This window comes from Elgaria multicarinata, chromosome 2 (genome assembly GCF_023053635.1).
Source record: "Elgaria multicarinata webbii isolate HBS135686 ecotype San Diego chromosome 2, rElgMul1.1.pri, whole genome shotgun sequence".
NCBI classification, from domain to species: Eukaryota; Metazoa; Chordata; class Lepidosauria; order Squamata; family Anguidae; genus Elgaria; species Elgaria multicarinata.
Window position 1 is genome coordinate 74719775 of NC_086172.1, and position 24148 is coordinate 74743922.

The 24148-nt window shown below is 40.9% G+C and overlaps 1 protein-coding gene across 1 annotated transcript in view; it reads left to right on the forward strand.

The window, feature by feature from the left end:
• Nucleotides 1–252: 252 nt before the first annotated feature.
• Nucleotides 253–24148, forward strand: part of ARPC2 (actin related protein 2/3 complex subunit 2) — a 29635-nt gene continuing 5739 nt past the window's right edge. The window contains exons 1-7 of the mRNA XM_063116732.1: nt 253–473; nt 10007–10041; nt 11430–11542; nt 16143–16188; nt 16794–16980; nt 18433–18526; nt 20012–20138. Of these exons, the coding sequence (XP_062972802.1) occupies nt 400–473; nt 10007–10041; nt 11430–11542; nt 16143–16188; nt 16794–16980; nt 18433–18526; nt 20012–20138 (676 nt within the window). The 5' untranslated portion in view covers nt 253–399. The remainder of the gene's footprint in view (nt 474–10006; nt 10042–11429; nt 11543–16142; nt 16189–16793; nt 16981–18432; nt 18527–20011; nt 20139–24148) is intronic.

Below are 24148 nucleotides of genomic sequence, written 5' to 3' on the forward strand. Positions count from 1 at the left end.
GACGCCACAGGAGACGCGAGCCAATAGGAGCCCACCCTTCAAGCAACAGGCCTACTGCTAACTGACATGCGCGCGCAGCCCAGCCAAAGACAGAGCAGCAAGAGCGAAACTAAGCGATTCCATTCCCCAAGCTTTCTGCGGTTGGAAGACTAAGCGCGCATGCGCTTGAGGCGCTCCACCTCCGCCCTTCCCCAGCCAGGAAGTGACGCACAGTGCCGGCTCGGCGAAGGTGGGTGGGGACCCTGTGGCGGAAGCGGCTGGAGTCGGGCGGGTCCCCGGTGCAGCGCGCTTCTCAGCTAGGTGGTTTTTTTTCCCCTCCCCTGCCCCCCTCCTGCTCCTCCTCCTTCCCCGCCCGGCTTCCGTACCCTTTCTCACCTCGTCCCGCCTGCAGCCGTCGCCATGATCCTGCTGGAGGTCAACAACCGCATCATTGAGGAGACGCTCGCGCTGAAGTTCGAGGGCGCGGCCGCCGGGTGAGGGAGTGGGAGTGGCAGCGGGAATGGCCGGGGCGGAGGAGGGGGGACGGCAGGCGGGACGGGGTTCTCGCCCTGAACGGGCCCACGGGCTGCCTCCGTACCGACAGGGTAGAAGGTGGGCAAGGTTGCCTGGCGACAGAGGTGTGGTGGCTCTGGGCCTACCTCCCCCCCCCCATACACTCCGTCCTCCTCCCTCTCTCTTTTTTAATTGCTTGCCTGCATGGTGACTTGTACCAAGTTGGAGAGATACCCTTAGCTAGGTGTGAGTGAAAGGCTTCCTCATAGCCTCAGCCGCAGGCCTCTCTGTCCACCGGGAAAGATCTGGCCACTTAAAAGTGACTCCTAAAATCCCACCCCCACAAAGGTATCCGTGTTGCCTGCAAGAAAATGTCAAATCCTTATTCAAAATAACTCAAAAAATGTGCAAGGTTTCGAGATCTCCAGATCTCCTCATCTCGCAAGATGTTATAAAATGCAGGTTTGGAGAAGGGTGGGGGCAAAGGCGGAGAAAGAAACGCGGAATTAATGGTACGTTGAACTATCATCCTAATTTGGGAGTGTTTTGTATCCACTCTCCCCAGTAGATGTATGGACATCCTGTAGTTTCTTGGGGTGGATTGGGGTGTGATCCTTGTTCCTAAAGGTGGACATATTTTGGTAGTAGCGTTTTAAGTGTATGCTTGCACCAGTGTAACTGCAGGCCCACTGCATAGAAGTCACTATGCTGATCTCACCACACTTGCCACTTCCTCGGGCTCTGCTCTTACCCTTCCTGTTGCTACTCACCAGGAAGTGTTCCTTTCACTGGCTGCTAACTAGCACACCCTTGTTTCAAATCAGGGTGTGTTCTTTAGTTTATATGTACAGTACGTGGCTCAGATATGTGTGAAATTGTTCCAAAGCAGTTAGGAAGTGTTCTTAGTGGTTTCTGAGAGAAGGGTGAAGCGAGACATTTAGGGTAAAGGATTAATTTAGATTATGAAATTTCCTTTTGGAGAAATTTTTCAAAATAGGCTGGATAAGTGATTATTTGAGCATGCAGAACCACATGACTATTTTGATATATTTGTCTACAGTGTGTGTTTGGGTGCAGTGTTGGTGAACCCTAAACTTGCCATCCCTGTTATTTACCCTTGCTTAGGAACAAAAGGGTCTTGCAGGATCAGATTAAGGTCCACTTCCTTCAGCATTCTTTAAAAAAAAAATCCTAGAAAATAGCAACTGCCTGGATTTACTGGAAATAGCTGGTGCCAGCATTTGTTGGAAACTGGGACATAATCTACATTCTGGTATTTTTAGCAGGTTACACTGAGGAGGATTTCTTGTCAGAACTTTTAAAGGATATGTATCGCTTGTCTAATGTAGCTGATTTGTCCAGATTCAACCTCATAACTTTACCAATCATTGTTGCATAGCCCTTGTTTGCACACTGAAACACAAAGCACCATGATAATATTGTGTAATGACATGTGGAAGGCAGTAGGTATCACCACCTAGTTCTGTGTGTGTAGGTAGTGATGCTGCATATTCACATGTTCATCAATCCCACATGGTAAAATGTCCTGTGGTGTGTTTCTTATCATAGGTTGCTTAACATTTGTAGGCATCCACATTTTTAGCATTGATGCTATAGTTATAGGCAAATATTGAATTACCATACAGATTTCAGTGTTTGTATCCCAACACTTTGGGGAAGACGTAGTATCTCAGGGTGCTTTTATGCATTATACAGAAGCAAGCCTACGTTTGCCACAAAGTTGCTGAAAGTCCCTGCTGAGCGTACAATTACAGTTCCCTGCTAAGTGCACTTAGTTTTTTATTTTGCTCTTACTCCAAGAAGTTCAGGGCAGCTCATCTATTTTATCTTATTAAGTTTATCCATTGTCCCTTACATAGTGGCATACACATTTGCAAACATGTGTGCTGCATTCACACCTTACATATACATTAAATTTTTGATGTGTTAAGTGACCCTTGCACTAACCTATTGAACTGCTTATGCATTAGGTAACATAATAAAATGCCCCCTTTAGAACTGTAGTAAGATACAGTTCTGTACCTTAGGTGTACAACAGAGAGGAAGTTGTAGCTTCTGCATTTTTTAAGCTCATGGCCTCCATGTCCAGACAAGCTCAGAGTTGAGACAAAGATCTGAAATGAGTGTTCAGCTATTTGTTTCAAGCTGAGTCAGCTCTTATCATATATAAAATGGGTGAGTAGGAAGAGCTTTGCTCTCTGAATTTATTAATACTCATCAGCCCATAGTCCCGCAATCTAGAGTGCTGCTCCTTTGAAAACAGATCACTGTATGTATTTTTTAAAAATCAGGATATATTTTATTGACTTCTATCGATCCTTGCAATATTAAGATATTTCTTACAGTTTCAGAATGACAAGCATGAATGTAGAAGAAATGGGTTGTTTTGTTGCATTAATAGTAGATGGATTTAAACATGTTGGAAGTAGTGGGATCTAATGGTTATGATACCGGGCTTGCATTTGAGAGTTCTATGCTATTTTTGTAGCTCTGTCATTCATTGTTATTTGAACTGGTTCATATGCCATTGCTGTTTCTCTTTCTAATTGATGAAGCAGCAAAAACATCTGCTTAGAGAATATCAGATAAAGCAAGGTAGGATGGTCAGATGAATATGTGAGTGCTATGATAAAAGAAGTTGCATGCACAGTCTTTATTTTTAAAAAAGCCGAGATACCTGTGATTAGCTATTTGATGGGGGAAAGGAATAGAGTGACTCCTCCCCCAATAGCTTGTTATGGAATCATATTTTTAAAGGAATGCACACACTGTTGCAGCAGACTAGAGAAATGTGCACAGAACATTCATTTATATATGATTACCCTTTTAGCTAGGGATAAGCTCACTGAAGTGTGCTTCTATTTGCATATAGATCCTATAGATTGTGATGTATGTGTACTTGATTTGAACCTATTTACACTCTTTGAGCTGGACTCTTAGAACTAAGAGCAAGATATTTCTCCGAACAGTTTAGCTCCAGCATCATCTTTCAGATCTAGTTTCTTTTGATTTCATATTAGTGAAAATACTAGCTTGGCTTTTCCTAGGGGTGTTCTGGTACATCAAGTGAAGTGTTCGTTAAAAAGAAAGTGGTAAAACCAGACCTTTCAAACAGCTCAGAATGCTATGCATTCCCAGCTATCAGTGTTGGTGGGTGTATTGATCTGCGAGCATTATGCCCACACAGCTTATGCTGTGCTAAGTCACACCCTGCAGTTTGCTTTAACTGTTTGGCTTTGGTTTCTAGCATTTGTATAAAGTAAGTTTGTTATCCTTTCCCAGATTATGGTGGAAGAGGCATATAGAATGAAATTTAACCATGGTAATGATTTGTGGCCTTTAATATTTTATGGTAATCTGTAAAGCTATCTCAGACAGTTTTCAGATATTCAGCTTCAAATAAGTAAGGCTCAGTAAGCCTAGGCTTACTCAGTAAGCCTAGTAGAATCAGTGTTCCTTAGGGTCCAAATTGTAGATGATTTTGCTATAAATAGCTTTATATTTGAAAGCATCAACCACTTGAATTGTTCAGTGAATTTTCCAAATCCACCAGGCAGAAACTGATCAGAAATCATTACCGCCCAGAGAGCTTCAGCTATATGCGGTATATAAATGCAATAAATAAATAAATATTGGCTATAGACAGACATAATTAGTTAGTCCACAAGATAGTTCTAAAAAGTCTCCCAAAACTGGCCAGATACATATTTTTCAAACTCACTACTTATTAGTAGCTAGTCCATTCTCCTGTTTATTTATATAATGCCATAACAGAGCGCATTGTCAGCAAAGTGATTGGTTCTGCAATTGTCGGGGGGGGGGACACATCAGGGTTTTTTTGACAATGAGTTTAAACTGTGTTGAAAAATGGAACATGTACAGAAGCCGTTGGTATCAACTTCAAATCAGTTGGTAAATGTTAAAATTGTGTATCTGGCTTCATATAGCAACTACTGGATCTCCTGTGGTTGCCTGGTTCACTTTAATACATTGCTTCTGTCAAGCCTTTAATCTAAGATATCAAAACTGCTGTATTAAAAATAAAAAGGGATACCGGAACCACTGTACAAAGTTAGAGTGGATGAAGTAGTGGCACAGTATTAGAAGAGATGGACTATAAATAGATTATGTAAGAGAATTTGTATCCTTCCACTAAAAATTACAGTGCTCAGGACAGCTAGACTGACACTATACAATGATGATTTACCATTTCATGCTTGCTGTGTGTTTGATGCGGATCTGCATAAGCTTTGTCAGGGCCAGCATGTTTATCATTCTTGAACCCAAGCATGCCTAAAGAAAATTCTACTGCTTTCAAGTAATCATGTGTAGGATTGCAGTATGTAAATTCCATATATGCCTGAGCCATTATCTCTCATTTCTTCAGCGCAATGTGAGGGATTTTTAAATGAGGTACTACTGAAATTTGTGGCTGTGAATGACCCCATGAGACAGTTGTCTTTAATGTTGTAATTTCCTGTTCTGGTGTTATATTTTTGGCACAGCTCTACTACCAGATTCCACCATAATCTATATTTATTAGTACATCCTGTCCTGCAATTCACCAAAGCAGTGTAGTCTCTGTAGAACATGAACTGATCCCATGCGCATTGCAAGCTGTAAGCTTTTAAATGACTCTTTTTGTTTGTTCTGTGGGAATGGGAGATTAGATTGGCCTGGAATCCTCAATTTCCTTTATTATTCAGGCCACATTAATTGTGAAGAGTGATCTCCTAATTAGGCTGCCTTTCCCCTTGTATGCCCTCGTGTGTGCGCGCGCACAGCCCCCCCCACTTCTGTCTAATGTAGCAGATGAGAAGCAAGTTCTACACAAGACACATAATTATCTTTTTTTTCTCATTGTACTAATTTACTGTTAGTCTGAGGCATTTGCTTTGTGTCTGAACGAAAATTGAGGAAATGCTATCAGATTGGGATTTGACATTGGCTTTAAGCATGTACTGGCTTAGGTCCATGCTAGCTACCAGTCTTTCTTATCAGTGGCTTTGGGGACCAAAGTCTGATTGGCAGTCCAAAAAGTGTAGCAGCTTCATTTAAAAATGATATGCAACTATCATTGGTTGGTGGGAGACAGAGGGCTGCAGGAAGAAATTAGACCAGCCAAAACCTGTTCTCATCATCTCTAGCATTAGGTTGATGTCCTTGGAATCAGATTCAGAGAGGATTTGAATGGCCTGGACTCAGTGCCCATTAATGTTAATGGGGAAAACAGACAGCTGCCTTTGGCTGCAACTGCTGCCGTTTTTAGCTTGGAAGTTCAGATGAGCTTGTCAAAAACAGGTCTGTCTTGCATTTAGAGTCAGTAACAGGAAGGGAGCTGACTGCTGGGTGGTATTTTTGGTTTGTGAGACTTTTTTGTTTGCTCCTTAAGGCAGAATGCATTGAAAAGAAAAGTTTCCTGTGTCCTCATGTTTCAGGTGGCTTGCACTGTAGGAAGCTCATAAAGAAAGAGGATAAAAAGAAACCTTTATTAATCAGTGTAGAAGAAAGCAAAGCTTTGTTTGCATATTTGAGCATATGTGCAGCCCTGTTAGGTAGTTTGGCTACTTAAAGTCAGATTGAGAAGAGAACCATCAGTAGTAGCAAATGGACCCAGTTATGTGTGTATGGTGCTGATGATACTTACTGATGAACAGCATCATATAATTGTCTAATGTTATTAGTAGAGATGTGAAGGCCCGGGAAAAAAACAGAAGAATTCGGGGGGAAAGAAGAAAAAATGGATTACGGGATGTTTTATTTTAACATGATGAATAAAATGTTTAAGACAAGGTGTTCAGATATTTACTTCTCCAAATGATTTCTAAAAACTGCAGTATCAGATTATTACAATGTCTGTGCACCAAGAACGAGCAAGTCCTAGGTTGCAAACTGAGACTACAACTCTCAAATGCAAGAGCAAGATGCATTTCTGCCTCTAGGGGGCAGCACTGCCATTGAAGCCGAGACTGAAACTAACTAATAGTGATAGCTATAGCTCAGAAAATGAGTCTGATTAAATTTTATGCATATTCATTGAACCTTGGTTTCCCCCTTTTTCTCAGTTCTTTTTATGGAAATGGGTGCTTGACACTGGAGGACTAGCGGAAACATAAATAATTTTCTTTGTTCCTAATGTTGGTGGTTTCTTCTGTTGTTTTTTAAATTGTTTTTTGCCTGCTCCTCATAAACTGGCAGAACCAAAGAGGTTCCTTACAGTTCAGGAGCTTGTAGCTCCATTTGTTACAAATTTTTTTTAAAAAAAGTAAATTAAATTGGTAATAATTGTTTGAATACATTGTAATTTTAATTTACCAAATGTAATAATTTTATGTCAAACCAACTTGGACATAATTACATTTTATGTTCCTAAAGTAACAAAGTGACTTTCAATCTGTAAAAAGTGTTAATACTGCATTATTTCAATTTTTCTGAAAATTTCCGGGGTTTTTTCTGGACAAAAAAAAGGGGGGAAACCGGTTTTCTTCCATGGCTTCAAAATTTCTGGAAATTTTACATCTCTAGTATTAGTCCTTTGCCTCAGGGCTGTGATGCTTTATTGTTCACATAAGTGGTCCAGAATTTTCTGCTGTGCAGGTTGTGTAACAGCCACCACAATATCTAAACCAGTCCCTGGTTTCTCAGCTTGGATTATCAGGTCTTTTCCAGTTGCGTGTGCGTTTGTGGATCATCTCGGAAACCTCAGGCATACTCAGTTGTCCATTAGGAGCATCAAGATGTCTGAGCTGCACTTTGTCCATAAAGTTTTTTTCTGGCCTTCCATATTTTGCAGCTTTATATTGTGTAGTGTGGTGGTGAGCACGAAGCAGTTTTAACCTGTTCCTTTCATAATACATTGAGGACATTCAAGCCTATCCCAGTGGCCTTAAGGGAAAGAAGCAGCCAAAAATATACAGGAAAGTAAATAATAAACTGTCCTAGGATTACCAGCTTGGTGTGATAGACTTCAAATATATTTCGCCCTGTTGAATGGAAGAACAAGTATGATTATAATAATTTATGTCCTTAATACTGCTAACAGATGATAAATACAAAAGATGAGTTGAACTGTCAGTGTAGAAAAGTATTCAGAGTTTGCTTTGTTAACAAATAATTCACCTAATAATTTTATGAAGCTCTCAGATGGGCATAGCTCACTAAAGATGTAACCAAAACAAAGATTTGGATACCCAAAGCTGTGTCTATTCTACAATGCACCACCTAAGTATGGAACTATTTTTTAGGCACAGTATCCGGTGTTCTGGATTTAGCCATTATGAATGCATAGAATGAAATCTCAGATTTTTCCTTGCCTTGATACTAAGAAAGTGCTGTGTATAACACATCCTGGTTCTAGCAAAAGTGGAATCTTTCATATGAAAGAAGCATATGCAAATTTGTTTGGCCACTGAAACTTTTTCAGGTAGAAGTTGTGTCACATTGTTTATTGCAAGCATGCACCCGAGAGGACCCCTCTGTATGTTGTATACTTCAAGACGCATAGCCTAGCAGAAAATCACATACAGAAGAATGGCCAAAATGGCTTTGACTATGATTTCAAAGTCTGGCAAAATAAATGGAAAGCATAAAAACCTCACTAAAAATGAGGCATGCTGTGGGAAGAATATTTGAGAAGGACCTGACATGTTAGTTAATTATTCTGTGAGTCAGTTTAGCCAATTTGTACTGGACACATCAACTGCTATTCTGCATAGTGGAGCAAAGAGCTGCCTTAGCTAAGGAGTCAGTAACTGTTGACCGCTAGACTGAATCTGACCCTCCAGCTGGCAGTGTCCCTCCTCCCCCTTCTTCTGCAATAGACTACTTGGACCTTCCTTGGTAAAATCATAGAGAGGGACATACAGGGAAGGAAATTCGGGTGTGTGTGTTCCCTCCAGTATCCATTACCTGAGAAACTGCCTGGAGAGACAAGGGAGAGATGTAGGCAAAAAGGAATGCAAACAAGAGAGTTCTCCTTGTGAAGGAGGAGGCATGGTGCTTACAGCTTGCCAGCTAAGAAGTTTATAAGTGTGTGGTCAGTGAGTGTTGATGTCATTGAATAAGAAGATTTCAGTAGGTCTCACATTGTTTGTTGGGGAAGAGGGCCTTTGTACTTTCCACAACTCCTTGCCTTATCTTTGTTCTTATTGACCCACGTTTTCCATTAGTTCTCCTGTTTGCCTCTTTTCTGTTTCTCCTTAAATACCTTAAGAGTATAGCATATATAGCTAAACTAACTTGCCTTCTGTTTTCCCAGTTATCACAAAATCTGACTTTCCTGGTTTCAGAAAAGTTCTAGAATGCTTGGAGTTGACTAGTTTTGCTGCCTTAATTATCTGCATGGATGCATTTTATGTTCACCTAACCTTTGTAAGCACTCAAGGAAGAGAGGTTCCTTTTTTTCCTCACTGAACTAATAAAGTGGGTGGGTGGGGCAGAAGGCAGCTAGTAAAATGCCTTTAATATCCCAATCCCCAACTGTCAGTCAGACTTAGCTGTGTGGTGATGTTTTGTGATTACAATAGTATTCATTTTCTGGTCTGTGTTGATAGCCAATGAATAGATATTAATTTGAAAGCATGTGGGAATTGCTCCCTATACAGGATTGAAGGTTAAATGGGGGCTAATTCCTAAAGTAGTAAGGACTATAGTCTCTCAAACTCGACTTGGTAGGCAGAAATGAAAAGAATGGTCTGCAGGTAACTGGAGATAATTTCAGACATAAGAAGCATTACTTTTATTTATTTTGTTTTGCTTTTTGTTGTGCTCCTGATTCTTCACTCTTACTGCGTAGCGCTTTCTAGAGTATCTTAAATTGTTAAAAACACTGAGACTTGACATTGTTCTATTGCTGGCATGAATTAAGAGGAGATTTTCAAAACTGAAAAAGGTGCAAGAAAAAATGCCTTTGGGGTTGACAGTTCACTCAGTACACAGACATAGTTTAAGAGATTTAGCTGTAATTTTTCACTTAATAAAATCCAGGAAGAACAAGGAATCTTGGTTAAAATTCTGGGTGTCCCATTTACCTGTGCATACCAGAAACAAAGGATGTAGTTCAGAAACTACACTTGTCATTTGCTGCATCCAGACATTTTTTTATAGTTTGTGGTTTCTGTGGGGCAAATGGAGAGAAAGAGTCAATCCATGGAAGAGCTTTCCTCCACCTCAGGGTTGATCATACTTTGCATAAACTAAAATCCAGGTATTTCGCTTACATGTTATACCAACCTGATCCCAACTGTAGACATGATAAACCATATTTACATGCTGATGTTCAGACCAGGTACTCATGAATGTGATGCAGTGATGAGAGAAATACTTACCCACATCAGTGATGCCAGTAGATCTGCTTCTGTGGATGTGCTAGAAAGCATATAGATCAAAAGCTACCATTTGACCTTTTGTGATTAGGTGTACCCCAGCTCCTGTAAACTTTTGCAAGGGCTTCATCTTATTGTAACTGTTGGCATTTTTGCTTTTGCTTTTCCAGAAATAAGCCAGAGGCTGTAGAAGTAACATTTGCAGGTAAGTTCCACTGTTCTAAACTACTTGGGATAAAGAATTGAGAGTAAAATAAAGTGCAAATCTTTGCATTTTATGTGGCTTGTCCTCATCAGTGAGCACTCTGTCCATTCTGTTAACAGTGACTGTGCAGACATATTTATTGCATAAACAAAACTCTTTTTCTGGGATTTTAATATTTAATGTTGAGGCATTTACTGACCATTCTGCTAGAATTGATATATTAGTGACGGCAGCCAGTCAGATGCTTTCAGATGCTATATAAATAAATAATAATAATAATAATAATAATTTCATAGCCTTCTCAATTTAGTTTGTTCTGCTAAGGAGTGTGCTTTTAAGGATAGGGTCTGTAAGCCATTAATATAACCCTATTCATATTTCACAGCTGGTCAGGTATTTCAGCAAAAAGCATGTCTGCAACTCGTAGAAATTGGTTGGTTTCTGAGTTCTATTCAAACTTGGCCTCACTTGGTGGCCTTGGTGAGAAGGTCATTATCTCTCAGGTTATTGCAAAGCTTTGGCAAGCGCCGTTGATAACCATTGTTTTACCAGTGGGACTGAGTATGAATGCTAGTTCTGGCACCACACTTGTGCTGGAGTCTTCAAATTGAATGTTATGCATTGCTGCCTCAGTGAAGTGACTCATAGAAACATTGTAAAAAAATGCTATTGATTTGGCGAAGCACCCAATAGTAGTTCCTATGGTTTTGACATTTTATCTTTCACACATATTCTTGAGCTCTTCTGCTCTAGCTTGGTTCTAATAGAAATCTGTAGGCCCAGGTGTCATCTGAGATATTCTAACCATAGTTCGAGATGGGCAAGAGATTTGTTCAGTTCTCATTTTAACCGACCTAATTTGCACTCTGCAAATCAATACATAAGCCAATACTGTTAAGCTATACTCCAATCAAAAAAGCATACAAAATGCATATAGTAGGGGGAAATGCACACCCAATTCATGTTAGAGAAAATATTGCAGAAAATGCCCTATACGCGGGGAAATTGTGTACAAAAAATATGTGTATCATGAGAAATGCACACAAAATTGCATACGCATTTTCATACAGACTTTTTTTTAAAAAAAAAAGTTGCATACTGATGCAGAAACAGGACAAAACAAAGTTATGATTGAAAAAATGAAAAACATAGAGAAACCAAAGTTGTCAGACTTGTTCAGCCCTGTCATGATACAATTGTTATTCAAATGCTTCTGGCTTTTTACATAGCCGCAGTTTTGTTTACTGTGGTTAGTTTATAGGCTCTGTAGTAGTATCTCAAAAGCCACATAAGCATTATGTAGTGTGTATATTCTATTTTAGAAAGTTTTTAAAAGGTAGGTTGAAAATATGCAAGTGCCCCTCATCTCTCAAATGATTCTTTCCTAGACTTCGATGGAGTCCTTTACCATATTTCCAACCCTAATGCTGATAAAACAAAGGTTATGGTCAGTATTGCGTTGAAATTTTACAAAGAGCTCCAGGAACATGGTGCTGATGAGGTAAGAATGGATATATTCTATAGTCTGTATCTTATATTCTAATGGGGGTGTCTCTTCTGCCCTGATTATCTCTTCATAACTATCTTATAAGCTAGTCATCAGTCTACCTTATCTGCTAAAAGAGATCCTGTTCATTACCTTGTTTTATTCTCAAGGACTCTCATGGACTTTGCTGCTTCCTCTGCCTCCTTGATATAATAAAAATTTCAAGAAGAGCCAAATGCTTTAACATTGTAAACTGATTGCACCCAGACCAGCAGTATGATAGACTAGGCTGAGCCAAGTAGTCATCTGCATAGAACATGATTCGGGGCACAATTCAGCACTTGAACTTTAATTGAAGTTAATAAAAGTTGGCATTGCTAAACACCATCACTGAGGATAGACGTTATGGCCGCAAGTCAAAAAGCTGGCTTTGACCTAAGTAGACCTAAATTGCTTGGACCCAGGTACTCTGAAAATAATTACCTATAATTTTCCTCTTCCTGATGCATTGAGATCTTAAATTCTCTCTCTCCCTCCTGTTGTGAGAACAATGAATACTTGGAGTAATATGTTCTTTGTGACTGCATGGAGTTGAGAAATTCTGTCCAAATAGGGAGGCATAGCCTGGTTCACTTAACCTGGAGACTCCCAACAGACGATTGGGCGTACAGTGGCTCAGTACAACTTGTTTTCCCCTCAGTCCTCCAATCTAGTCCTCGCACCTATCCCATCTCCTTTGTTGCGCCACTTGTCTCATCTCCTTGTCCTGGCCCCTCTCCACTCTGATTGCTACACATTGTCAGAGCATTTCGTTCACCACCTGTTTTAGACAAAAATTCAATGCCTCAAAGTTGCACAAATGTGGCTGTTGTTGTTGTTGTTATTATTTTATGATTTTGATATTTTACAAAAGTGCAGATTTTGCTGGCCCATATGTGTAGTCTTGCCTGGTCAATTTCCTTGTATGTTTCTGCTTTCAAAGGGAGCTGGGAAAGTAGAGTAGGAAACATTCAACCGCCCAGGGAACTTTGGCTATTGGGCGGTATAAAAATGCTAATAATAATAATAATAATAATAATTGAAAAGGTGAGACTGCATATAGGCTAATTTGCACACCGTTGCAAAGGACCAGGGGAGAAATAATACTTCGAGAAAGGAAGGACCCAGTAGCATATATCAGAAGCACTGAAAATGAGGGGGAAATGCAAATGGAGTAAATGCACCAAAAGAGATGGGGACAATGTCTCCCCCTTGGAGTTGGAATCCCCTCACTTTTAGCTCTTGAACTGATGCTTCTTAGTGTCACCCTTACAACACTTCCCTGAATCTCCAGCTGGTCTAGAAATGGGAGTTAATAACTGCCCCGCCCCTTTCCATGGCTCTGATTTGGAGCAGTTACTGCAGGTGTGCAAATTTCGTCTCCATTTTCTTTTCAGCCTTTAAATTTGCACAAATATTCCTGACAATTAAAAAAAACTTTGAATGGTGGCTGAATGGGACAGAGCAAATGGGTTGCCCAGCAGTACTTACACTTGTCCCCCATCCCCATTCACTCTGTCCCATGCACCTGCCCTCTCAAGGTGTTTTTTAAAACTGTTGGAGATTTATGCACATCTGCTGAAGCACAGTAACTGCTCCAAAAAGGAACTGTGAAAAGTGGGGAGCCAGTAACTAGCTGGAAACTCGGGGAATTGTTGAAAAGTTGGAGGATACTGAGAAGTATCAGTTCAACACTGGTTATTGTTGTTTGCTGGCTTCGTTGTATTATAATAAAGGTGTTTTACTTGTGATTTGGTAATAGGGCTTGGTTGTAAACTGCCATAGGGTTCTATAATGCCATATTCCTAGAAACAGTAGAGCCAACACAGTTCTGAAGGAACAAACAAAATTCTGCATCCAAATTTCAATGAATGAAGCCCTGGTCCAAGCAAGTAAAAATTAAACCAGGGTAGCTAATTCGAGTCCCTATACTGTTTGTTCGTTCGTTTGAAATATTTATATACTGCGTTTCTGCCAAGGCGGTTTATGATTTTTAAAATAGAAAACAAACAAAAATGTTACCCAAAACCAGAAACAGAATATAGTTCTCTCAGACTGCTTGAAGGATTCTTCAGGAGCTGATGGCACGAGCTCGCTGGCCTGGGCTTCTCTTCTTGTGTTGACTGGAACACTCCTGTTAAAGTGCTTGTGCTTTCCCATTGAAACCTTGACGGGGTTGTCAGGGCAGATCACTTTAGAAGCAGTAAGTGTGACTTTACTCTAAGAACACTTTCAAAGCAGAACCTCTCCTATTCTAGGTCTGCTTGAGTCTATTTCAGGCTGCAAGGGCTCCCTCTCTACTTCTGCAACTGACGTGTGAAGTGGCAAGTATAGGTTTCTTGCAGAGAGCCATTTATGGTAGAAAGAGCCATTCTTCTGTTTCTTGTGGTTGAATCTCTCAGCAGAAAGTGTGACTCAGTTCCTGAAATGGTTTTCAAATGTTGCACAACTAAACAGGGCTCATGCTGCACTGCTTAGGAAGAGCAGATCCTGCAATTAGTATGGGGCATATGTAGAAAACATTTCAGAAAATTGCTTGAATCACTTATAGGGGCATCTGAGAAGAGCTGTGTCATAAAAAGTCTATGAAAACTTCAGAACTAAGGGACAACCTAGATATTGCACATATTTTAAAACCCTGACGGGTGCATTGCTCATGAAAAAGCAGTTTTGGAAGGATTTGCTTCTGAGCAGAAAGTGTGTGTGTATGTGTATGTGTGTGTGTGTGTGTGTGTTGGGGAGGGCATTAACTCTTTCCCTGCTTATTTATTTCAATACTCCTACTCACCCAGAGTGGGGCTTTGGATTCAGGAGGATATTTAGTCTTGCAATAATGGCTGGAACTATGCCAGCTACAAAATGCCCATCAGTGTGTTATTTACAAAAGCACATTTTTAATCTGTAGTTCAGTCTCTGGGTGGAATCCAACAGGATGCTCATGTCTCTCCCAATTTCCCTTATGCTCCACCAATTACTGTCTGCAAGCAAGACCCACCACTTACGGGGGAAGATTTAGCATTTCTGGGGCAACTGGAAATGAGCAGAAGTGCTAGTTTCTTGAAGGGAGCAAGTTGGCAGTGTTTGTGTAAGGGAGCTCTGCTGACTTGCCCCAGTTCATAGAATCATAGAATAGCAGAGTTGGAAGGGGCTTACAAGGCCATCGAGCCCAACCCCCTGCTCAATGCAGGAATCCACCCTAAAGCATCCCCGACAGATGCTTGTCCAGCTGCCTCTTGAAGGCCTCTAGTGTGGGAGAGCCCACAACCTCCCTGGGTAACTGATTCCATTGTCGCACTGCTCTAACAGTCAGGAAGTTTTTCCTGATGTCCAGCCGGAATCTGGCTTCCTTTAACTTGAGTCCATTATTCCGTGTCCTGCACTCTGGGAGGATCGAGAAGAGATCCTGGCCCTCCTCTGTGTGACAACCTTTTAAGTATTTGAAGAGTGCTATCATGTCTCCCCTCAATCTTCTCTTCTCCAGGCTAAACATGCCCAATTCCTTCAGTCTCTCTTCATAGGGCTTTGTTTCCAGACCCCTGATCATCCTGGTTGCCCTCCTCTGAACACGCTCCAGCTTGTCTGCGTCCTTCTTGAATTGTGGAGCCCAGAACTGGACGCAAGTGTTTCCGCTTGTTGCAGGGCTTCCCCTGGGAGGAGTTAAATTGCTATTGCACAGGCAGTGGGTCCTGCTCAGGCAACAGAATCAGCAGGACTCACGAGTTGCCCAACAGAATCAACAGGACTCTAGAGAATTGGAGGCGTAAGTGCCTTCTTGGATTCTGCCCTGAATCTTTTATTTTACTTGCTTAGAAAGCTAGGGAGAAATCAGAGCCACTTTAAATAAACATCCCAGTTACCCCAAAAGAGCATGGAGCAGCTAATGCCTGGAATGCCCCCTTCCAAAGCGCTGCCTCATCTGTTTCCACAGAGCAACTTTACTTCCTTTTTATCCCCTCCTCCCACTGCTGATACTTAATTGCGTGACTGAACATCAGTGTATTGCCTCAGCCTGGCTGGCTGACTGGCTTGGGAGCATTTGATGGAATTGATGTTGGGAATGTACTGAATAGTTCACCCAGTTCTCCTCCTGGCCTAACAAAATGCAACCATAAATGGAGGAAAGGGAAAATTTGCTGTGCGCTGAAAGGAAGAACCCCTAGAATCTAGGGCAGGGTAGGCAGATTTCAGGCTTGCAAGATCTTTTTTACTACAACCCTGAGATCCATCGACTGGAACCTGGTGAAGAAGGCATACACTTAGAATGTAAGAATTCTGAGCCCAGGAACCAGAACTGAGCAGAGCTCATAAGTCCTTTCACTCAAAAGTCCACACCTGGCTACACCCATTTTTTTTTCATAGCATCAGCATATGGAACAGGTCCAGCAGGAGAGGTAATGGCAAGTATAGAATACCTGAATAAGGCTACTATTTTACTGTCAGCTGAGTACGCATCAGAAGGGACTACTGTAACAGCGCTTTTAAGAGCAATGCAGATGTGAAAGGCAGGAAAGTGCTGCTGAGACCAGACGGGAATACATATCGAAGCTCACAACACTTTCCTCTGTCTCCTTTCTAGTTGTTGAAGAGAGTATATGGAAACTACTTGGTAACTCCAGAGCCTGGTAAGCCTTGGCATAATTTGTGCCTTGATACTTGTTCAGTTTGCAGTTACAATATAATTATTCTCAGCTTGTCAGAAAGAGAAATTATGCTCCACATTTTCAAGCCAGCTCGCAGTTGGGAACTCCTTGTCACTGTGCTATTTTTTTTTTTTAAAAAAAGCCCACCCTTCATGTTCTACACGAAGAGCTGAGAACATCAGAGCTGTATTTCTCAGCAGCGCAAGCTATGATTTTGGGTCCGCCCCCAAGCAAGCCCCCGCTCCTCTAGTTAGGGATTCTTTGTTCTGTGTAAAGAGACTGACAGGCACTCAGAAGCTCTGGAAAACCATGGTTACCTGTGACAGTACTGCTTCCCACTCATTTGTTACAAAATACAGGGGTTGGAACAGTTTCTCTCAGAGTTGGGGAAAGGAATAGAAATGGTTGCCTCGTGTGGGGGAGGAAGGCATGTTTAATGTTTCAGACACCTGATTTGAATCTTTCCCATTTGAGAGTTGGGAAGAATAACTGATCAATAATGTATTGCTTTCTCCAAAATGTGATATACTTAAATCTGACCAGAGGGTGGGGAATGCTGTGAGTACTCTCTTATTCACCTGTTCTAGGTTACAATGTCTCTTTGCTGTATGATTTGGAGAACCTTCCTGCTGCCAAAGACTCCATTGTACACCAAGCTGGCATGCTGAAACGCAACTGCTTTGCCTCAGTCTTCGAGAAATATTTCAAGTTCCAGGAGGAAGGAAAGGATGGAGAGAAGAGAGCTGTCATCCATTACCGGGATGATGAGACTTTGTAAGAAACAGCTGGTCTTCTCATCTCCCATATCTTGAAATCTGTTTCCCAAACCCTGAGATTTTAAAGATGCCCAAAACGTTCCATGTTCAGCTATGTACAGCTGTCTATCAGCCAAAAACACATTTAGATATAGACTGATGAGTAGCAAATTTTGATCTGCTTGTCCATAAATAAGTGTTAATACTTGGTTGTGCTTGAAGGCTCTATTTTGCAAATACATGATGCAGATCAATGATATACAGGTGTCCTGTATGTATCAGTAATGTTACTCATAAGGATGTGTAGTCATCCATGGAGGTGAAAGATGTCACTGACTTGATCTGTCATCTACATTGTGTTTTCGTTGTACAGATCAGAGTTACATTTGAAAGTTTCAGAGATTTGTGGTAATGTACACAAAATAGCTACCGCATGGTAGCTTTAAATTGCATCTTATGGGGTGGGTCTGTCCATGTGGCAAGACTTTCATGTCCATGTGGCAAGCTTGACCCACAGATTCAGGGAATCCCCACGCTACTACAATATTTGATTTAGGCTTGTGCTAACAGAGCAGATCTCCGGAGCCATTTGTACACAGGTGTCCGCAAACTTTGCCTTGGCATAATAGCCAGCTGCTATTTGTGCTTACTCCTCCAGAAAAGAGAAGTGGGTCTTGAAGAGGGCATGTTTGGAAGATTCTGGGGGAACGGAGAGGTGGTTTCTGCACCCTTCCCACTCTGTTTTTGCCAAGGGCAGAAGTGTAAAACTGCTGCTGCCTTCAAAACCCCAAAGTGAAGGCAGAGGAAAAAATGCCTCTTTCCCCTTAATTTTTCTGCAGTTCACAGAGAAATATGGGGAAGGGATTCTCTGCTAAAAGGGCTGACTATGCCGAGCAGTGGGATGAAGTGGCCTGTTTCAGGTAGTAGCATATGGATGAGAGGATAGATGAAGGCAGGAATTGATTTCTAAACGTATAGCAAGACCTCTTAGGTACTGGCCCCAGTGGGAGGGGGCAGCCATTTTGCCTCCACTTCAGATAGCAAACTGTCTTGGCCCAGCACTATGTGCTGGGCAAAAGGGACTGAGGGACAGTCACCATTGGCAAGTGCAGCAATATACATAAGTTGCTGCAGGCAGAAATTCCATGTGAGTGCCATTTCAGATGCACAGTTGCATGCTTCTGCTTTGGACAGTTGGAGATCATCAGTCTTATCCACAGTGGAGCTGATGCCGTGTGATAAACTTTGACTTTGCCCCTACATTTGAGAGAGGGGGAGCAAAGTGAAGAGAGAGATTGTGCTCTGGTAGTTGATTTCTAAATAAGCTCCATAAAATAGCTCTTGTGAGCAGAATCAAGACTGCTGGTTGATTAGTGAATCACCCTTGTTTTTTTAAATCTTATATCCCTATGGGTTTCCCACGTAGAAGATTTGGAACTCCTAAGCAGTCAATGTTTTGTCTCCTTTCTAGGTATGTTGAATCAAAGAAAGACCGTGTCACAGTGGTTTTCAGCACGGTATTTAAGGATGATGACGACGTAGTGATTGGAAAGGTGTTCATGCAGGTATGGTAGTACACATTCTGTAGAGTTCTAGGAGAATATGACTGCCATATTTATCCCAGGAGTACCATTGGGCTATTGCCTTTGAAGTGAAGCATTCCACCTGTAAAATTGACAGTGCTGGTGCAGTTGCTGCTATTGAGAATACTATACTAGGTGCCTACAATCACAAGGTGTTGTACAGAGAACTCTTCCTGCAGGTACGCAGTCTAAATGACTATAGGACAAGGGTATGGAACTTCACTATCAGAATCATGTTACCAGTTGTGACATTGTATCTCCTAATCTAGTCCCAGCCTCTACCTCTTTATATTTATAAATCATCATAAATATTCTATGCTCTATACAGTGATTAAAAGGTGAGGTGGACCTACTTGCAGATTCAACGGTCTGCTAAAGACTGTGCATGTAAAGAGAAAAATAAAAACAGAACAAATGAGAAAGCAGTTATAAGAAATCCTGATGCCATGGGAATGCCCTTGGTTCAGTGCTAGATTATAAGAAGTAAAAACAGATGAAACAGCCCTTGAGCAGATAAAGTGCATTTCTCTAACTTCACCTCTGTACAACCTGAAAATTGGGAAGACTAACTTCATTACTACAATAAATACTTTTTATTCTCCCAACATTTTAACAATCTATAAATTTTAAATAACATGGTTTTAAATTTGTAATTTTGCATTGCTGCTGTTTTTATCTGGTTGAGCTTTTATATTGTATTTTATATTATGGTTTTATACTGTTGTTTTATACTTTGAATGGTTTTAATTTTTGTGAACCGCCCAGAGAGCTCCGGCTATTGGGCGGTATAGAAATGTAATAAATAAATAAATAAATTACTAGGAAGACTTGAGCCTCAGATTAGTGTCAGTAGAGTAAAGGAATTGGGAGCATAGTGAAAGGAGAAAGATGTGAACAAGAGCATGGTGCTGTTTGGCAAGTACAAGAACGTTAAAATGGGAAAGGAACTTAGTGGAGAGAGAGAGGAATAGCATGATATGAATGATGGGCAGAGAAAATTGAAGATGATGTTTAAAACCAAGTGGGGTGGCATTAGGGTGGATGCAAGGAGAACTACAAATAGAAAGTAACAATAATTGATGCCAGAAATGCTTAATATGAATTAAACTTTGATAATACTGATTCTGCATGTACTCTCCTCTGTGAAGAATATAAAAGATTGCTTCTTCAAAGCCACAGGAGTTTCCATCAAATTGCATTAGCTTGCATCTCCTCTTCTAATGTGTTATATTTCATATTAGGTCCACAAAACTTCTCTTCTTGTAACAAACTGATCAACACCTGACTGTGTATTTTCCTAAGTTAAATTGAGAGGTAATGTTGAGGACAGTGAAGAATTCAGGAACACAAGACAGAACACATAATATGATCTTAAATACATTTACTCAAAAATAAGTTGCATTTACATTACCCAGAGAGTTTCTTAAGTTTCTGATTAATATTAAGACTTGCCCTGTCCTTTTCCAGGAGTTTAAGGAGGGTCGCCGTGCCAGCCACACAGCCCCCCAAGTGCTCTTCAGCCACAGGGAGCCCCCCTTGGAGCTAAAAGATACGGATGCAGCAGTAGGAGACAACATTGGATACATCACCTTTGGTAAGTGGGTGCTGTTCTTACCTGGGTAAGGATCTGGTGGCTGACCAAGATTAAAGCTATTTCCCACAAGAAATCCTACTTGTCTTGAATCCCTACCTTTTGACAATGTAAGCCACTGATTATATAGTTCAGGAGCCAGCAGAGCAATGGAAATTGCTCTTCTTTGGTAGGTGATGAGCAGCCCACCCCCACCCCACCCCAGCATGTTTTGTTGGGTGTCTCTAATTCTGCAGTGCAGTTAGAAGTTGTATCCAGAGCACCTTCTAGCCCCATTTCACTGGATTAGTTTCAGTTACTGAGTTCTGAAGAGTCAATGAGGTGCTTGGAGAACAACCTACCACCCATTTGCCTGACACTTGCCCTGCTTGGCTTATATTTATAAAATCTAACAGGAGAGGCTTTACCAGCTGGGTTCAAGAGATAGTTAATGCCTTGTGATAGGTATTGGTTTGTGTCTGTCCTAAAGGAGGCTGTTATGAGCCCACTTCTAAAGAAACCTGAGCCCAGAAGATTCTTTGAGCTGTCATAACTGAAGCTTAATCCAGATGAGATGGCAGCATTGTTAGTGGGTGGTTTGAATCTGTGAAGTGCTATTCAACCTGTTCTGGATGGAGTTGCATTCCACCTTTAGGATCAGATTCACAATGTGGGGGTGCTGTTAAGTATCCAAGACGTGGCAAGTTCTAAGTGGCATCTGTGAAATTACCTTCCACCAGTTGTGGCTGGTATAACCCCTCCTGGACAGAGAAAGCCAGTGCACTGTTATCCATGTTCCATCAACATCCACGTACAATACTAGAAAGTGTTGTATGCAGAGCTGTCTTTGAAAACTTTTTGAACTTAATTGGTATTAGATTGTTAAGGACTTGCTGAAGGGAACATATTTCACCTGTTCTTAAGCAACTTCATGGCTATTGTTTGGTTTGTAAGCACAATTCAAAGTGCAGCACTTAGATTGCCTTCTCCCACGTTAAGTTATGCCGCGGTAATCTCCAGACATTCTCCTTTTAATGATAGGCATGTATTGACTGAGGGCAGAGCCTTCTTGGTTGTGGAATGCTGCTTATTGAATGCTCTTCCCAGGGAGGCTTTTCTGGTCTTGAGTCTTTTCAGTGTCAGGAGAAGATCCTAGGCCTTTTAAAACATAGAATTGTTTTTTACTCTGCCATTCTTATGGTTTTGTTCTACTGTTTTAATGATAATACATTGGATTTTATCATTTACTTTGATTTATTTTAATATTGCAAAGTTGGCTGAGAACAGCAGTAATCAAAGGTGGGATATAAATTCTTAAATCAATTGAATAAATTTAGGCTAGCTTTTAAGGAAAGAAAAATGGTTTAAGCCCATGTAGCTATGTGGGAAAAGATGACTGTTTATGGCATAAACTCAGAATCCAGAAGTCAAGTAAACTGAAGTATTCAACCTCGTTTGTGGTTTGTCATTCCTCATTTCTAGCCCATTTCAATATCTTTAAAGAGGTAGTTCAAGGACTCAAGTTAAAAAGAGCGGAGTAAATTTGCCTGATTTACATCTCCATCCATCATATTCACCCAAATAATATGATGGCATGCCTCTAACATGCAAATAAGCTGTAGCCCTCTGCGACGTTTCCAATGCATCATAAATTGGCTGTCCAGAGGATTAATGCCTTGGTCCTGAAAGATGAGGTGAGAGGTACAAAAGTATTTATTTGGATCACTTCCCAAAAAGGAAAAGCACAGGCAAACAAATCAAACACACATAGTTCATCCACAAGAGGCAAACAATTAGCCTCATGGACTTGCCTGAGTTTGGAGGCTTTCACTGCAGATTTGGTTGTATTAAACATATCAGGCTTATCTGTGGTAGACAGCAGATATTTGATTTTATTCATATTACTATGAATGGCTACAGACTAAACTTCAAATATTTTTCCCTTGAAGTATCATACAATTTTTAGTATAGCATGTATGGTATCATCAACTAACTGGCATCCACAGATATAGAATCTCTGTTTTCTGGGGATTTTCCTTTCCAGAAAGTTGGTTTTCATTGTCTGAAAGTGCAGGGCTATTAAAGTCTTGTGAAGGAAGGGTGGCGTAAGCTTGGATAACTGTTTCTCTTCCTCATGCTGGGGTTTCGTTTTGGCTTTTTTTGTTTATTTAGTATGGTAAAGCTATTAGAAAATCTAGATGTCCCAATTCTTTCAATGTTTAGACTCGCAAATAATTTCTGAAGCCACTTTTTAATGATTTCCCAGCTAGGCTGTATATCAGCAGCTGTAAGTGCTGGGGAGAGCTATATTATGCGATATAAAAATATGCATTTGGACTAGCAGTTATTGAAAAAGGCTGCTCATCACTGAAGAGACACATGCTAACCATTATGGGGGACTGAGCTTCTCTCATTTTTACCTACCGAGACAGTGGGTGTAGTTCTGTAAAGTGCATGACACACTGTTGGCTGTATTGTGTATTCATGCCCTTTGGGTATATGGCATAAGTTGCTGTAGGCTTTCAGAGCAGTGTGGCTTGTTGGAGTTCTTGAGCCACAACATTTGGTTCCAGCACAGGCTATAAATGTCACATTTGAGACTGTCCAAAAGAATCAACATAATAAAATGTAATAAACATATATTATAATATTTCTTGGGTGGCAGAGGAAGCAACAAGATTTCTTCCCTCTACTTGTGGTACAGAATTTTTAAAAAGCAGTATTTGACATTTTCTGCATTTGCTTCTTTAGTGTTCTAGTAATTTTCAGAGTTTTAGCAGCACTTGGCTGTGGATCACTAATAAATCCTGCTTTCTCTTGAAAGTATCTCCTCTTTCCACTATAACACAAGGATAAGAAACTCCATCTGGTGATTACCTTCTCCCAGGTTGCTCCCTCACTTCAGCAGATCATACTAAAGAAGATCCATTGCCAAGAGTTGTTTGTGATGAATCTTGGAAACAGAGAAGGCAATTACAGAGGGCCTGTTTGCACATCATGGTTGGATACCTTGGGTTGCACCCTGTGCGTGAACTACTTCCATTTACTTTAAATAACCTCCAGTTAGCCCAGTTGGAGTTTGACAGCAGGATGTGTGAACCCAGATGTAGGGGTCATTTAGGAGCTAAATAACCCAGCAGTTAACCCAACAATAACTCCTGAGTAAATTGCTGTGTTGTTTAGCTTATAAACAACTCATTGCTCTGAGTTTGCACATCACACCCACAATCTTCTATCAGGCTCATTGATTTTTCACAGAAACCAAAAGGAGCTTGCATACAGTGCGTGTTCCCCTGAATCGTGGCTTAATTCATGATTTGTTGCCCTGTCATGTGAACCTCGTCAGTCTTTTAGCCAACAGGCAATTCAACACACGCAATTTGCAAATAGATATTTCTGAATAGATCCTTTTGGATACTGTGTCCTGGCTTTGGATCAGTGACAACTGTATTCTGTCCCTAGATAATGAAAGGCTTCATACTACATCTTTTTGCAGGAAACCACTGTGCTTCTTGGGTATGGTTTATCTAGCTGATTTCTGAAAAATTGTACCAAGGAGTGTTGAGGAAAGTCCTCAACTGAGACTAGCAATTGAGTGGATGGAGCAATCTAGGAGTTTCTGGGCAGATTAAAGGAAGTACTTCATCACACATCGCATAGTTAAACTGGAATTCACTACCACAAGATGTAGTGATAGCCACCAATTTGGACAGCTTTGTAAGGGGATTAGACAGATTTATCTTGCATGAATTTATCGATGGCTGTAAGTATCCTCCCATATGAATGCCAGTTGCCGGGAAACACAAGCAGAAGGATTCTATTGAGCTTATATCCTACTTGTGGGCTTCCCATAGGCATCTGGTTGGCCACTATGGAAATAGAGTGCTGGACTAGATAGGCCTTTAGTCTGATCCAGCAGGGCTCTCAAGTTCTTATCTATTAAATACTGGGTTGAGTTCCCGTATTAGTATTGTAGAGAGACATTGCTTCCAAAGACAATTCTCCCAAGGCATCACATTCAGGCAGGCTTAACC